The sequence below is a fragment of the Camelus bactrianus genome, chromosome 10, assembly GCF_048773025.1.
Source record: "Camelus bactrianus isolate YW-2024 breed Bactrian camel chromosome 10, ASM4877302v1, whole genome shotgun sequence".
NCBI lineage: Eukaryota > Metazoa > Chordata > Mammalia > Artiodactyla > Camelidae > Camelus > Camelus bactrianus.
This window is the reverse complement of record NC_133548.1, coordinates 37958837-37975157: the sequence shown is the minus strand read 5'-3', so window position 1 is coordinate 37975157 and position 16321 is coordinate 37958837. Positions and strand designations below refer to the sequence as shown.

Below are 16321 nucleotides of genomic sequence, written 5' to 3'. Positions count from 1 at the left end.
ATTACACCTAAGCATACAGATGTATAGTTATCTATATCATATATCCACATTATTGAATACATCATAGCTATTATTTTCAATAAATTATCTGTTAGATCAACTAAGTATAAAAAAGTTGATCTGATGCTTACTGTGTATGCATATTGTTTTTACCTTTAGTACACTTTTAAATTTTTGATAGCTGGACATGATGTACAGGGTGAGAAAAACTGCTGTAAATAGGCTTTTAGTAATGTGGTGGTGAGGTGTAGGGCAGGGGAAGATTCCCATAGTCCTATAATTAGGTCTCGGTCTTTTAGTGAGCCTATTCCTCCAGACTGTGAACTTCACAGGTGTTTCTCAGTTTTTCCCCTCTCTCCTTAGGTGAGAGAGGTGATAAGAGTGTCCTGCAATTGGGTGTTTCCCTTCTCCCACTTAGAAGGCTGGAACTGAGGTTAGCTGGGAATTTCCCTTCTCCTTGGTCACTTAGGCTCTGATAATATGCCAGCAAAGTTAGGCTCTGGTTAACTAGTTTCTGCTGAGTTAATAAGGGCAGGCCTTATTAAGAAAAAGAGAATGCTCTGGTGCATTTCAAAATGGTTTTTTTTCTCCTTCCCCTACTGGAAGCACAAGAGGAGTTTTCTCCCATATTTACTGTGAGAACCTGGTTGAGTTCCTGGTGGTAAATCTCAGACAACTGTAGGGCAGGAAGGTGGGTTTTTAACTTTCAGAAATTGTCCACACTGAGCCTCCAGCAATTTGTCAGTTTACAATTCAGGTTTTCCTACTCTGGCACTGGTTCCAGGTGAAGTTGCCCTTGTGAGTGTCTGCTCTGGTAAGCCATTACTTCCTCTACTCGCCTGCCTGCCTCCCCAGTCTTGGGGGGAAGAAATTATCTTTTAAATCCTTCTCTCTCATAGGGCTCCTAGAAGACTTGTTGATTTTTTTAGTCTGTTCAGCTTTTTATTTGTTATTATGATTTCTAAATTTCTTGTAAGCAGAACACTGTATAATCAATTTTCAGTTGCAATTCTCATGTTAACTTGACAGTTCCAAAATTTCCCCAGAATGAAGAGAATGAATTTGAGTTGTTGTTGCTACTGCTGCTGAGATTGTTACTGTTGTGGGTTTTGTTGTTATTGTTGACTATATCATAGACAAATTGTATAGAATTAAAGGAGTAACCTAGAAGAGAACATTGGCAAAACATTCTTTGATATAAATTGTAGCAATATTTTCTTAGATCAGTCTCCCAAGGCAAAAGAAATAAAAGCAAAAACAAAAAAATGGGACCTAATCACACTGAAAAGCTTTTGCATAGCAAAGGAAACCATCAAAAAGATGAAAAGACAATCTATGGGGGGGGGGTATTTACAATAATGCAACCGACAAGGGGTTAATATCCAAAGTATTAAAACCAGTCATACAATTCAATATCAAAAAAACAAATGACCTAATCAAATTATGGACAGAGGACCTAAACAGACATTTTCCAAAGAAGAAATACAGATGGTCAATATGAAAAGATGCTCAACATCACTAATTATTAAAGAAATGTAAATCAAAACCACAATGAGGTAACACGTCACACCAATCAGACTGGCTATTATCAAAAAGACTAAATTATAATTGCTGGAGAGGGTTTGGAGGAAAGGGAACCCTCATATACTGTTGGTGGGAATGTAAATTGCTGCAACAACTATGGAAAACAGTATGAGGTTCCTTAAAAACCTAAAAATAAAGCTACTACATGATCCAGCAATCCCACTCCCCAGCATATATGCAGAAAATATGAGAACTATAATTCAAAAAGATACATGTGCACCAATGTTCAGATAATAGCCAAGATATGGAAACAACCCAAATGTCCATCAACATATGATTGGCTTAAGATGTAAGATATATATCCAGCCATAAAAGAATGAAATATTGCCATTTGCAGCAACATGAATGGACCTACAGAACATTATTCTTAGTGAAATAAGTCTAAGACAAACACTGTATATCACTTACATGTGGAATATTAAAAATGATACAAATGAATCAATATACAAAACAGAAATAGACTCACAGACTTAGAAAAGAAAATTATGGTTACCAAAGAGGAGAGGGAGGTGAGGAGAGACAAATTAGGAGTATGGGATTAACAGATACAAACTACTATACATAAAACAGATAAGCAACAAGAATTTACTGTACAACACAGGGAATTATACCCAATATCTTGTAATAACCTATGATGGAATATAATCAGGAAAAATAAACTCTGAATTATTATGCTGTATACCTGAAACTAAAACAATGTTGTAAATGAACTATACCTCATTTAAAAAAAAAAAGTATAAGCCTTCAGCTATAACTCTTTTAATTGTATGGAAACTCACATAAGAGTTTTGAACTAGATATGGGTCCCTGGCGTACCCTAATAAATCATCTTTTAAAAAGAATTTAAATCAAAAAGCACATGAATCTAATTTAAAGTGGAAATGAAAATTGCAGTGAGAGTTTAAGAGTGTTGTAAATTTTTTTCCATACTAGATTGTTTCTGACACTGATTTCCAGAATTTAAGGTTATAAAATAAGATCATAAAATCAAGTACCAAAGGGTCAAGTGACTATTTTAAAAACAGTACATTCCTTGACAACTTTTTCAAGATCGTGTTCTGTTTCTCCTGAAGTTCAGAGAAATTTCTGGGAGGGATGGACCCAGTCTAAGCTATCTGCACAGGCAAATGTACAAACTTCATGAGTTCACTTAGTGAATAGGGATGGGCTTAGGGGAGAGTGATTTTATATTTCACACTAAGAGACCCTAGGGTTTAATTTATTTCCCTGTCTCATATCTGGAAGTTTCTATCAGAAAACTGACTCTATGTGACAAATAAAATGAAAGGAATCTGTATGAAATATTAGTGCTCACAGTTTCAGAATCCAAGCAGAATGCTGCCATACCTAACTAGGTCTGGATTTTTCTGCAAAATGGGATTGGAGCTTTGTAATAGTAGTGAAATTGGCTGGTGATTTGTCAGAGTAAATTAACTTCTACCTATTCAACAAACATTGGTTAAGTGCCCCCAAAGGCCTACTTTAAACCTTGGACCCCAGCTCGGCACCAGGGACTTCTTAGAAATCAGAAAACTTGAGGGAGGAGTTAATCTCAGTTCGTCCCTATCTGGAGAGACTGCCTTTTCAAGTAAAGCTTGAAACTGCTGGAGGCTGTTAGTACCCTCTGGGTACAAACCCTGATTCCTGCTTCACACCACCAGCCCTTTGTTGCTGCCAAAGATTTCAGAGTGAGGAATGATTGTAGGCTTTGCAGGTTAAAGGCACACGTGGCAGGCAGGGGTAGAGCTCTGAGCCCACAAAGTCACATGGTTACAAATTCAGTTACTAAAGTAGTCATTTCTTAGCCATTTTGCAGTCACTGTTGCATAGGTGAAAGTTGTGGATTTCTCCTTAGGAAGATGCAGTCCAAGGACACACATACTTACAAATTCATATGTCAGAAACCTTAGGTCTTGGAAGTCATTTCCACACCTGAGAGTTAAAGACTCACAATACCCCTAAGTGGCAGAGCCCAATTCACATGCAAAAGTATCCCCTATGCTACCTTGGCCAATTTAGTCTTACCACTTTTCTCTGAAAGCCCACTCCAGGGCTCAGGACCCTAAATGCCGAGCCCCAAAACTCAAGACTGGGTCTCAGCTCAGAACGTCTGCTTCTAGCTTCTAGGACACACTCAGCCAGTGATCAGCCATCCTGAAAGTCTTCCCTTGCACCTCTCCCCTTTCCGGCTCTGTGCCTAAGCCAACCCGTGCTTTCTACTATTCCATTCTCAGGTTCCTTGCCCAGTATGAGTCTGTCCTGAGGAGAGTTAGTTTCAGGCAACTACTTCCCCTGCCCGAGATTTTACTGCCTTCGGGCAGTGAAGCCTCTGGAGTTAAAAAGGAGAAAAGTTGAATAAGGGCATTTTGGAAGTTAGGTGTCCTGAGCCTGGAGACCATCATCCTCTCAACGGAAAGAAATGCGGCAAGAGGTAGGCATGCCCAAGGAAACAGTGAAGCTTCTGGACACCGAGCAGTGTGGCGCAGACTTGCGTTTCGGGTCACTCATGGCTCGCCCGAAGCGAGTTTTGGCTCTGCCTGGGATAACAGCCTAGCTGGGGTCCTTGCTGCCCCCCACCGGCTTCCGATGCCGCTGCAGAGCTTGCCGCGCTCAATGGTGTACGGGCTGCGGTGTATCATGCGCTGCGGGCTCGGACCTTCAGGTAGTCTTAGAGCAGCAGCCCAACACAGAGAACCGGAAACCTGTTGCGTAGGAGGTTGGAGGTTGGAGGTGCTGGGTAACTGGGTGTTGCGGAACACACTTAACCTGGAGAGTAAGTTCACGTTTCATGGATGCAGGTCCTCTTTGTTCTGGCGTGGGCGCGCTTGCGGCAAGTTTGAGGGTGAACGCCACGTGGATGTTCTTGTGGTCATGTCATTTTGTGAGTATCTGTGGTTTGGGAGTGGGCACATGTTTGGAGACAACTCTGAGTTTGTGTGTGTGTAAGAGTATGGCTGGAATTGAATGTGAGGATTACACTCCGCAAGACTCTTTGGTATTGTCAAGCTTGGTGGGCTTTCTAGCAAAGGACTGAATTGCGGTAGATTTGGGTGAGGGGCTGATATCAAGCCACTGTAACATCTTGGTAACAGCAGCCAGAAGCAAAGAGCAGTTAGACAAGTGGGAAGGTGGGTGAGTTTTCAGTGATGAAAGGTGGAGGGGAAGGGGCGGGGCTGGAAGTGCGCCTGGAGGATTGGGAAGCATCTATGGCTCGAACCTCCCTGCTCAAGCCCAGCGGGGCATCCCGCCCCTCCTTCCCCACACATGGACCACCCAGCGTTGACTCTAGGAATCCACACAAGGTGGGGAGTGGGAAAGTAGGATGCGATCCCACAGAATCCCCCTTGAGCTTTCTCAGGAAGCGCTTCCAATCCCTACCTAGCTGGGAAACAGGTACATGGTTACCAATGAGAACATTGGTTTAACACGGGAATCTGATCTCCATTTCAAAGATGAGTAGATTGAGGTGTTAGACGTTTCTAGCCCATGATCTTACTGCCTGGAAAAGGCACAGCTGGAATAAGTTCAAGTCTGACAAGTTCTTGAACCTCTACCTCTTGATTCCCATTGCTCTGCCCCCGGGTGGGTAATTCCAGCTGCTTGAATCAGACACCCTGGTTGAGCACAGAATCATCAACTCTGCTGTGCACTAACCTGCAAGTGGCATTTTTAGTGGGGTTTACAGTTAGATTTCGGGGAGCCAGGATTACCTGTAATGCTGGACTCTGCCCTACAAGATCGCATACCTAGGGATGGAGTCGGGTGCGTGTTCAAAACCCGCAGAATTGAACAGGTGAAGTTTACCATGACGTCAAACTGTCTTCAAATTCCTGCTCACTTTACCTGTGTTTTTCGTTGGTCCTCAGCGCCCCCCACTCTCCCCTTCCACCCCCGCCATCAGTGACCTCAATGCAAATACAACAGGGGTGGTCCTTCCGGATGCTCCAGGTTCTAGACGCAAGTGGTGACACAATCCTTCTGGGGCTCAGGATCCTTCCCCTCATTGGTTGCCCGGAGCTCTTGAACCACCCCAGACTCAGAGCAGCGGGAATAAGAGCAGCTGCTGGTGTGGGAGGAATCAGAGGCACTGCCTAGGTCGTGTCTCTGCCACTTCTTCCACAGTGCCATCGCCTGACGCCAAAGCTACTGCCGCGGCTCCCTCTTCTGCTCCCAGCCACCTGGTTCCTGCTGCCAGGTAAGCTGGAGATTCCTGCTTGGCTGTGATTCTGTTTCTCTCTTCCTCTTCTCCCTTCCCTCTCTCTCCGTCACTTTTTCTTAGCTGATCTCTTTTCCCATCTCAGAATCTCTATCCACTTCTGTCTGGGACTGTTCATCACGCTATCTGTGTTAATCCGCAGTTTGTCGCAGCCTCCTTTCACAGGTAACACAGGATGCTCTCAGTTCGCAGACTCCCAGCTCCACTCTTCCTGTGCTGAAGCGGGCTCCAGTCTCGCTGTCTCCAGCCGCACACGTGCTTAGGTCCATTTGGGATGCTGGAGCGTCGCAGGCATCTCTCGCAGAGCAGGATGCAGGAATAGATTTGGGGACTGTGCGCTCACAGATCACGCCCTGTGCCTAGGGAAATGGGTTCGGAGCCTGGGACAATGCAAGCAGGTGGCAAATAGGTGCAAAGACCAGGGGCAGGTAACCATTAAACGCAAGCCCCAGCTGCAGGTTCTGGGAGATTTTCCCCCCCAGTTTAAATCCCGGGTCTCAAGTTGAGACTCTACCAGCTTGCTTCTTACAGGGTACTCTTTGCCAAAATGTGGATCAGGTGAAGTGTAGAATTTGGTTCTTTGGTTTCTCAGAGATTCAAACTGCAGATATGTCCTCTCTACTCCTTGCCCCCTGCCTGGTATGAGCAAAATCCCCGCAATGCAGGGGTGGGGTGGGAATAGCTCTGTGTTGCATTATAGGAAAAGCTGTGGTGACATGGTACTCCAAGTCTGTCCTCAGAGGAGTCCTGGCCAACAGTTTGTATTTGAGAGTGTGTGGGTGTTGGGGAGTGGGCTATGGACTGAGACCTCATCACTCAGTTGTCTTGTAAGGTTTCTTTGATAAACCAGATGTGCTACAGGCTTACTGGATCTTCCAGCAGTCCACTTTGCTGAGGAGGAAACAATGGTGAAGGGAAATGACATGACCAGCCTGAATCCAGGACGCCAGGAAGTTAGAGGGAGAGGCAGGAGCAGAGCTTGGGTCTACGGGCTCATAGATATTTAACTGCTGCAGGGTGACATCATTTTCCCTTGCAGAGAGGCATCATGGGGTTCTGGAAGTTATCCCCCTTCCTGGTCCTCAGCATCCTGGTCTTGTACCAGGCGGGCATGTTCCAAGCAGCACCACTCAGGTAAGAGCCCTGATAGGAATGCTCCCACCCCTACAGTCCCTGGAATCATACAAGTCTGTGTTCTCAGTAGTACTGTGTTGCATCTGGCTCTTGGTGGGTGGAGGTGGGGGAATGTGTGGTAGGGTATGAATGCATGAATGTAAATGTGTATATAAGTTTATCATAAACTTTTGGTGCTACAAAGTTATATAGCACAATTTACAAATAGACATAAGGTATACAATACTCATTTATATAAATTTCATATACCTCATTCAAACTTAGAGCATATTTTACTGCTTTTAAACATCTGCATCTTTCACAAACATAGTTACTAATCTAACCATAATTTGAGAAATAGATTGCATTCTAATTGCTGCTTTGCCAATAAATTTGTTATTAAATCTGATATGCAATCTATTCATCTAATTTCTCACCCTCATTCAAATTAAACTGAAACCATTTTCAGATTCAAACTATCATTAGCATTTATTTTGAATAATATCTGTATTTAACATTAAGTGCATATTCCTGAAAATCTAACCATCGGCTTTCATAAGCCTATATGATCCAGTTCCAGCAAACCATTTCTTTGTGGTCACAACAGAGCCTAACTCCTGTGGAAGCTGCATAATTTTTGAATGGACACTGGGCTTATGTCCTATCCATTGAAAGTTGGGGCAGCCACATCCTAAGGGGAGGTAGAGAAACCAGGAAACCTGGCTTTATATCCTGGGGAGAAGGTAGGCAAACGCTCAGAGCAGATGTTGGACTTGCTTCCCCTTCCTAGGTCAGACTTGGAGAGTGACTTTGATCCTGCTACACTCACCGAGGAGGAAATGTGCCTCCTACTGGCTGCCATGGTGAAGGATTACGTACAGATGAAGGTCAGTGAGCTGGACCAGGAGACAGAGGACTTCAGGTAGGTCCCTGCACCTCTCCAAGAACATAGCTTACCCTCACCCCTGGCTTACCAGGAAGGCATATCTTTAAGAATGAGATTGGGTATAATGCCATAATTTTCTCTGGTCTCAAAAGCATTGGTTGATATTTAATTTATTTATACAGGAAAGATTGCTATTACCATTCTGTGTTCCAAGGCCAGTGACCCAGAGCCACCGTTGCATTTTCTGACACCTCTGGAAATATCTGCAGGGAGTAATTATGGCATTTTCCCTAATGCCCTATGATTTTCTGCTGTGATGATTTTTGGTTAGCAGAAACATTTAAGGCTCATTGGTCCCTCTCAAGAACAGTAATTTTCCACTGAAGGTCCCATGGGGCAGGCACCCACCCTCAACCTCTCACTGACTGGCTTTCTCATTTTCTCCTTCTATAAAACAGCATCACTGCCCAGAAGAGATCCTGCGACACTGCCACCTGTGTGACCCACAAGATAGCAGGCTGGCTGAGCAGATCTGGGAGCGTGGTTAAGAGAAACTTTGTGCCTAACAATGTGGGCTCCGAAGCCTTTGGCCAGGATAGCAGGGAACTTCAGTTCTGAGCAGTGAAATGACTCCAGGAAGAAGGTGACTGCCCTAGTACCTTGATGGCTGGACAGATGGCTGGGTATTGCAGGGGTGTAGGTCACACCCTAGCCCTCCCTGGGTCTGTATCATAAAAAAACTCACAGGAGAACATGACGACTCTACTCTCTGGAGAAAGAACAGAGTCCCAATAGCTGAAATCCCTAGAATTAGTATTTCTGTTTTTTCAGTATGTCCCAGTGACACTGAGATCATCTGCCAGAAAATATAGATCCTTTTCATTTAAAACACTATTCTTTTGCAGTTATAATGGTAAGTATTCTAGTTTTTAGTTTGAAAGGCAAAGACTCAATCCTTTTTGAGTATTCCTCTCAATGTCATGTACATCTGGATTCAGAACTTAGACCTGAGTTCAAATACTGTGTCCTCTTCTAACTCTATGACCATGTGCCAGACCCTCTCTGAGCCTCAGCTTCTACATGCAGATTAAAGGCAACAATAGTATCAACCTGTTATCATTAAAATAAAAAGTAATTGAGATAATTCATGGCAAGAGCCTCTCAACTAATGAGTAATAAAATTCTAGCTGTTATTTTTTTTTCCTCCTAGGTCACCATGAACCTGAACTCTTAATCTGCAGTGAAAGCTACTTACAAAAAATAATAGCATGGAAGACACACATACATGCATGCCTCTTGATATTGAAAACATTCTTTTCCTTGAAATAAACTGAACCTAAATGCAGAATAAAATTGTTGCAGTTGCCCAACATGCGTCTTTTTTATATTTGATTCTGTATTCAATCGATATAATTCATGTCTCATTGGTTTATCTGGTAGCAAATCTGAGCCCTGTCAGTCAACCTGTTGATGGTCGCAGCTCTACTAAACCTCAGGGGGACATGAAATCACTGCCTTGTGGGGATCTGGGGACACACAGTAATGCTGTGCCTCAAGGGAACTCTTCATGTAAAGAAATGTTCTCATTGTGCACTTCATCCAGGTAAAAAACTGTATTTTCAATACACTTAAAAGGAGTCCCTGTTGCTATTTTTGCTGTTTTTCCCATGACAATCTCAGGGACCTGTGAACACTTTGTTCAGGCTGGCTCAAATGAGGCAAAGACAACATGCTTGGGGTGGGTCCTCAGTATCCTGTACCCTCAGTGTCTAGGGAAACACCCTTATAGGAATTAGAACCCCCTGCATCTCAAAGAGACATTCACACTTAATTTCAGAGACTGCCCTGGTCCCCAGCCCCAGAAGTTACCTGTTCACTTCGCTCTGACTCAGGCTTGCCCCTACCAATCCGTGCCTTTCCTCCCCAGGATCATCCCTTCATATACCCCATAGCCCACAAAGCCCTTTAGAACAATGGCTCACAGTATGAAATGGGATCACAGACTGGCAGACCTGGAAAGATCGTTAGATGACATCGAATCCAACTTTTTACTCTCTGAGGTGCAGAGAAGAAGAGTGCATTGCTCAGGGTCCTGCAATAAGTTTAGCAGAGAATTCCTATATTTAACAAATAACTGAGTGTCTGTATATGCTTGACACTATTTGAGCTGCAGGAATAGAGCGATGAACGGAACAGACGAAACTCCCTGCATTCATGTAGCTTATATTCTAACTGGGGGAGACTGAGTTGATACATGCTATGGAATCAGAGACACTCAGTATTGGAAGGAATGTGGGATGTCATAGGGTCTAGATGCTTATTTGATATAGGAATTTCACAGCTCCAATATCCCTGGGCATCTGCTGCAAGTGCCAGTGACCAGCTCCTGACTATAACTTCCAAGGTGACTGGGCAGCCAGTTTCACTTTTGGACAGTCAGTTAAGTGGGGTTTTTTAGTTAGAAAAGTCATATCCTCCTACCTACTGACTCTTTTATTTCCTCAGAAGCACAAAGAATTATGAGCTTTGCTCCCATTCAGTCTATTTAAACATAAGACCCCTACCTTAGCCAAAAGGTAGAGCAGACCATGTTTCCCTTGGAAACAGGATACTCCATTGACTCTCTCAAGGAGTAAACACCTGGGTCATTGCAATGGCTTACAGGGTGTGAGTTTATCTTCCTATCATCACCAGTCCCATTACTGCCTCTTCTGACATCCTACTTCTTCACACTGGCCTTCTTACTACTCCTTGTTCTATATCCACAGGCACCAGCACCCTTAGTTGTTTCCACCTGCTGGTACCTTTCTGCAGAGAACTCTTACCCAGTGGCCTCATCTCCTCTGGATCTTGACTCAAATATCACCTACCCTGACTATCCTTTCTGAAATTGTACCTCAGCACACCAACACACCCCAACCCTCTTCTTTGCTTTATTTTTTTCTCTTTACCCCTAATTACCTAATATCATAGTGTATGTACGTGTGTGTGTGTGTGTATACATATATTTTTTTACTTATTTGGCTTATTGTTTGTACCCTATCCTATGAACAATGTAACTTCTACACAAATAGGAATATGGTAATTTTGTTAATTTGCTGAATCCCCTACACACAGAACAACATGCCTGGCACAAGGTAGCAGTCAGTAAATTTTTCTGTAATGAATGGAGTCAAGTCACCTTCTCTTTTGTGTTTGTGGTCAACTCAGGTTCCCTCTAGGCCCTATACCCTTCAGGCTTAATTGTGGGAAGGTCTTCATTTTCAGCAATTACCCTGATAGTCAATCCCTCAAGCATGTGGAGACTTCTGCAATTTGTGACTCCAGGCCCCTACAGGGACCATTTCTTCAGTTTGAACATAATGCTCACTCTCCCTTTCTCCTCCTCTGGATTAATCTGACCAGCTTTTCTTCTTTTTCCCAAGCACTAAACAAAACAGATGGGCAAGGCACTCTCTAGGAGCAGTACCTATGGCTAGGTAGGTAAATTCTTACCAATGGAGGCAATAGCAGGAAGACCACTGTAGTCTGGGATCCAAGGCAGCTTCACCAATAATAGAGTCAATATTGTACTAAGTTTCCACCAGAAATCTGGGTATTTCTCAATTTACTCAGAGCTCATAGAGTGAAAGAGTGTGACCAATCTGACTTTCAAACCACAACGGAGAGTGCACTGAATCAAAACCGTAAGAATAAATGTTAGGAGTGCATAAGGCAGTCAATGCACAACATGGAGACTTTGGTGTGGCTGCAGCATCAGTTTTTACTACCCAGATCCACATGGGCCACTGCAGCAAAAGAATGTCTTTTTTTTTTTTTTTGAGATTTTGTTTGAACCAGGAAATAGAAATATTCTTTTTTTATATTTTAATTGATTTATAATCAATTTACAATGTTGTGTCAAATTCCAGTGTAGAGCACAATTTTTCAGTCATACATGAACATATATATATTCATTGAGACATTTTTTTCTCTGTGAGCTACCGTAAGATCTTGTGTATATTTCCCTGTGCTATACAGTATAATCTTGTTTATCTACTGTACAATTTTGAAATCCCGTCTATCCCTTCCCACCCTCTGCCCCCTTGGCAACCACAAGTTTGTATTCTATGTCTATGAGTCTATTTCTGTTTTGTATTTATGCTTTGTTTTTGTTGTTTTTGTTTTTTGGTTTTTTTTAGGTAACACATATGAGCAATCTCATATGGTATTTTTCTTTCTTTCTGGCTTACTTCACTTAGAATGACATAAAAGAATGTCTTTTAGTGTCAATTAATGCCCATGCCAAACGCTCAGATCTTGAGAACACATGCTGTAGCTAACTGAATTATGACTCCCAAATCTCCACTATGCTGTAGTTGTGTTACATGGTTACCCTCGGCATAGCCACATAGTGGGTAAAATTGACTTCCTTGCCTCTTGATTTTGGGCTTGGTCATGTGATTTTATTTGGCTGAGGAGATGTTGGTAAATTTGGCTCAAGGTGAGTCTTTAAATGTGTTTATGTAATTGGGTTTTGTGCTCTTGTGCTTCTGCCATCACCCTGAAAAGACCAAGTCTTAGGTATCCTTTGTACTTTTAGCCTGGGCTCCAAAAATAGCCCTTAGACCTAAACCTGAACTGAACTCTGGATCTACACGCAACAACTGAGACCATCTTCATCCCTACCTCACTCCCATGAGCAAGAAAAATAAATATTTGTTTTATAAGCTGGTAAGACTTTGAGGGTTTTGCTTTTTTTTTTTTTTGGTAACATTGTTATGGCAATAGCTAAGTGGTATATATGATTTGGCAGTATTGTAGAGTAAATTTGTTCCTCCCCCAATATTCATGTACTGAAGCCCTAACCCCTATTGTGACTATGTTTGGAGAAGGGCTTTTAGGCAGGTACTTAAGGTTAAATGAGGTTGTAAGGGTGTGGCCCTTATCTGATAAAAAGATGAAGAGATACCAGAAATCTCTCCCTCCCTCCCTCTCTTTCCCTCATCCACACACAGAGAAGAGGTCAGGTGAGGACACAACAAGTAGAAGGCCATTTGTAAGACAAGAAGAGAGACCTCTCCACACAGTAACACTTATCGCACCTTGATGTATATGTAATTACATGTAATTCCAGCATCCAGAACTGAGAGAGAATAAAATTTTGTTGTTTAAGTCATTTAGTCTGTGATATTCTGTTATGACTGCCCAAATAGACCCATACAAGGGGCATTAGCGGATGAAATTATTTTTGCTACTATAGCTTGTTTTCCCTGTTACTGAGATTTGGGTTTTAGGCCAATCTGCTGAATAGGTAATTTGGAAAATTCCCTTGTTTCTTTTTACTATTTTATTTTGGTTACCATTTTCATTTCTTCTTAAAATCATAAAGGTTGTTTATTTCAGTTCCCATCTTCTGCTGTTAAAACTGGATAGTATATACCTCTGATAAATTAACTGTGATTTATTCATATAATGGATATGTATAATCAGTGTGTAGTACTGAATACAAATAATATGTATCAACTTTGGATAAATCTCACATATAATATTGAGTACAAAATAAACCAAGTCACAAAGGATATATACTAGATGATATTACTTGCTTTGAGTATAAAACATGTATAACAAGACTATATAAAACTTAGGATTACATACGTATGTAACAAAAATACACAGTAATTTCTAGGGAGAATAAACATGACATTCAAAAGAGTAATAAAAAAAAAAAACCTAGGGTTTGGGAGGTATAGCTCAGTGGGTAGAGCGAATGCTTGGTATGCATGAGGTCCTGGGTTCAATCCCCAGTGCCTCTGTTAAGGAGGGAAAAAAAAGAGTGATTAATATTGAGGAGGAGGAAAGGAGATGTCATAAAGAGGGTTATACACGTGTCTTCTACCAAATTTTATTTCCTAGGGTTTTATTTTCTAAGCTAGGTAAATGGTATAGATGGTTGTTTGTTATAATCATGACTAATAGGAATAAATGCACATAAGTACAAGTCTTTTTTTAAGTTAAAGCAACCATCATAATTTACAAGGAATGAGTAACTTTTAACTAGTGAATAGAATCTATTCCATTCAATGGAAAGTGGGGAAAAAAGACCCCAAATTATGTAATAAATGTATTATGTATAAAAGATGGCATAATAAATGCTTATATCACTTTTAAAATATTTGTAAATTAAAGTCACCAATTAAATAAAAAACCAAGATGATCATGTGTGTGTGTGTGTGTGTTTTTTAAAGGATCCAGCACTGTTTTTCTGCACAAGAAATATTAACAGCACAAGGATTCTGAATGGATTAAGATAAAAGGACAGTAAAAGACAAGACAAATACGAATAAAAATAAGTGAGGTTATTTCTTATATAGTGAAAATAGAATTCAAGGCAAAAAAAAAACTTATGGGAAAAGTGTGATATACTAGAAAAAGGAATAATTGAGCATGAAGATATACCTACCATGAACATATGTGCACCCAACAATGTGGCCTCAAATTATGTAAAACAACAACTGAGAGAACTATAAGGAGACAGATACATAAATTAAGAATTGTTTTTACTGTAATTTGAAAAGATACATGCACCCCAATGTTCACAGCAGCAGTATTTACAATAGCTAACATATGAAAGCAACCTAAATGTCCATCAACAGATGACTGGATAAGAAGTTGTATACACATATACATACATATATACATACAAAGGAATACTACTCAGCCATCAAAAAGAATAAAATAATGCCATTTGCAGCAACATGGATGGACCTGGATATCATCATATTAAGTGAAGCAAGCCAGAAAGAGAAAGAAATAATACCATATGATATCACTTACATGTGGAGTCTAAAAAAAGAGAAAGGACACAAACTTATTTATAAAACAGTTCAGATTCACCAACATAGAAAACAAACTTGTGGTTACTAGGGGTGGGGAGAGATAAATTGGGAGTCTGAGATTTGCAGATACTAACTACTACATATAAAATAGATAAACAACAAGGTCCTACTGTATAGCACAAAGAACTATATTCAATACCTTATAATGGCCTATAATGAAAAAGAATCTGAAAAGGAATATATATATATATATTATGTAATACATATAAATGAATTATTATGCTGTACACCAGTCATTAACACTTTGTAAATCGACTACACTTCAATAAAAAATTTTAAGAAAGAATTGTTTTTAGAGAATTAATGCACCATTCTCAATAAGCCATGGCTTCTGGTATCACCTCCCTAATGCAAGATTCCACACTGGCTCAGCAAATATCCCCTGGACAACATGATGAATTTCAGAAACTACACAGTGATTATCCTTACAAAGCAGTCAGAGATTTTATTACTGATCAGATTATGTCTGCCTGTTCCAATACCTTTTATTAAATAAACCAAGTCATCCCACATTGATTTGTTGATCATCTTCTGATCTTTCTTTTCTCCTCTATTGGTATATTTATAAACCAGTAAGATAGTTTAATAACCAGTAGGGCAAAGGCATTCATATTTCTCTTTTTCAAAGTGATCTTGGCAATTCTCATACATTTATTTTTCCAGAGGGTAGTTAGGATAATTATCAATTTTTTTAAAATCTTGTTGGATTTCGATTTGCATTGGGTTTTCCAGGTAGACAATTGCATCATCTATAAACAACAGTAAATCACATTTCATATTTGTATTCTTATTATATTATGTAGAACTTCTTGCATATTCAATAAAATGTATATTATACATGTATACACACATACATGAATAAACTCCCTACTAGGTACTGGAAGAATTTTTAAAATCAAAAACAGATACTAAGTTTTATCAAAATATCTTTTGTTATTTAAAAGAATTATCTTATGGCTTTTTTTCCTTTGACATAGTAATTGACTAATATATTTCTAAAAATATCAACTAATATTAATAGATGATACTTTTTGAGTGGTTACCACCTGCTAGGCACTTTAGAAAGTGAATTGAAGATATTAACTCTTTCAATCTTTACAACACCTGGATAAGGTAGATACTCTTAAAAGGTCTATTTTATGGATGAGGGAACTGAGGCACAACGAGATTAAACAAGTTCACTAAAGCCATACAGCTATCAGATCCATCCCAAGACACAAACCTGTTTCTAAGCTATCTGACTCCAGAGTCTGCACTCTTAGATCACTATACTGCTTCTTCATAAATTCTACTTTTGTCAGAGGATGTGTACTAAAATATTTTTCTAAATTCAATTTGCTGTGATTCATTTAGGATTTTGTACTCCTTTTGTTCTATTTAGAATTGGAGTTATCAAATGAGTTGGCAAAGTTTTGAACTTTTTCTATGTTTTAGATCAGTGTAAATAGTGTGAAAACTATCTGTGCTTTTAAGCTTGATGTAACTGACCTGTGAAACTTTCTCGTAGAGTTCTTTTTATAACATAGCTCTTAGAGGGTTTTCAATTTCTGCCATGGCTATTCAAATTTATTGTTTTATTTTATTCTATTTTTATTTCTATATATTTTACTTATATATATTTTTGTAAAACTTTTTAATTAAAAA

General features: G+C 40.3%; 1 protein-coding gene and 1 non-coding gene across 2 annotated transcripts; both read left to right on the top strand.

Annotated features, from left to right (window-relative positions):
• Window positions 1-6848: 6848 nt before the first annotated feature.
• LOC105076607 (calcitonin receptor-stimulating peptide 2) lies at window positions 6849-8446 on the top strand. The gene is given in 4 exon segments (XM_010964829.3): window positions 6849-6934; window positions 7704-7835; window positions 8258-8409; window positions 8412-8446. Coding segments are annotated over 4 exon segments (405 nt in total).
• A 5075-nt stretch (window positions 8447-13521) lies between these two features.
• Window positions 13522-13594, top strand: TRNAT-GGU (transfer RNA threonine (anticodon GGU)). Its single transcript has one exon. It is a non-coding gene; the product is annotated as a tRNA-Thr (tRNA).
• Window positions 13595-16321: the final 2727 nt, after the last annotated feature.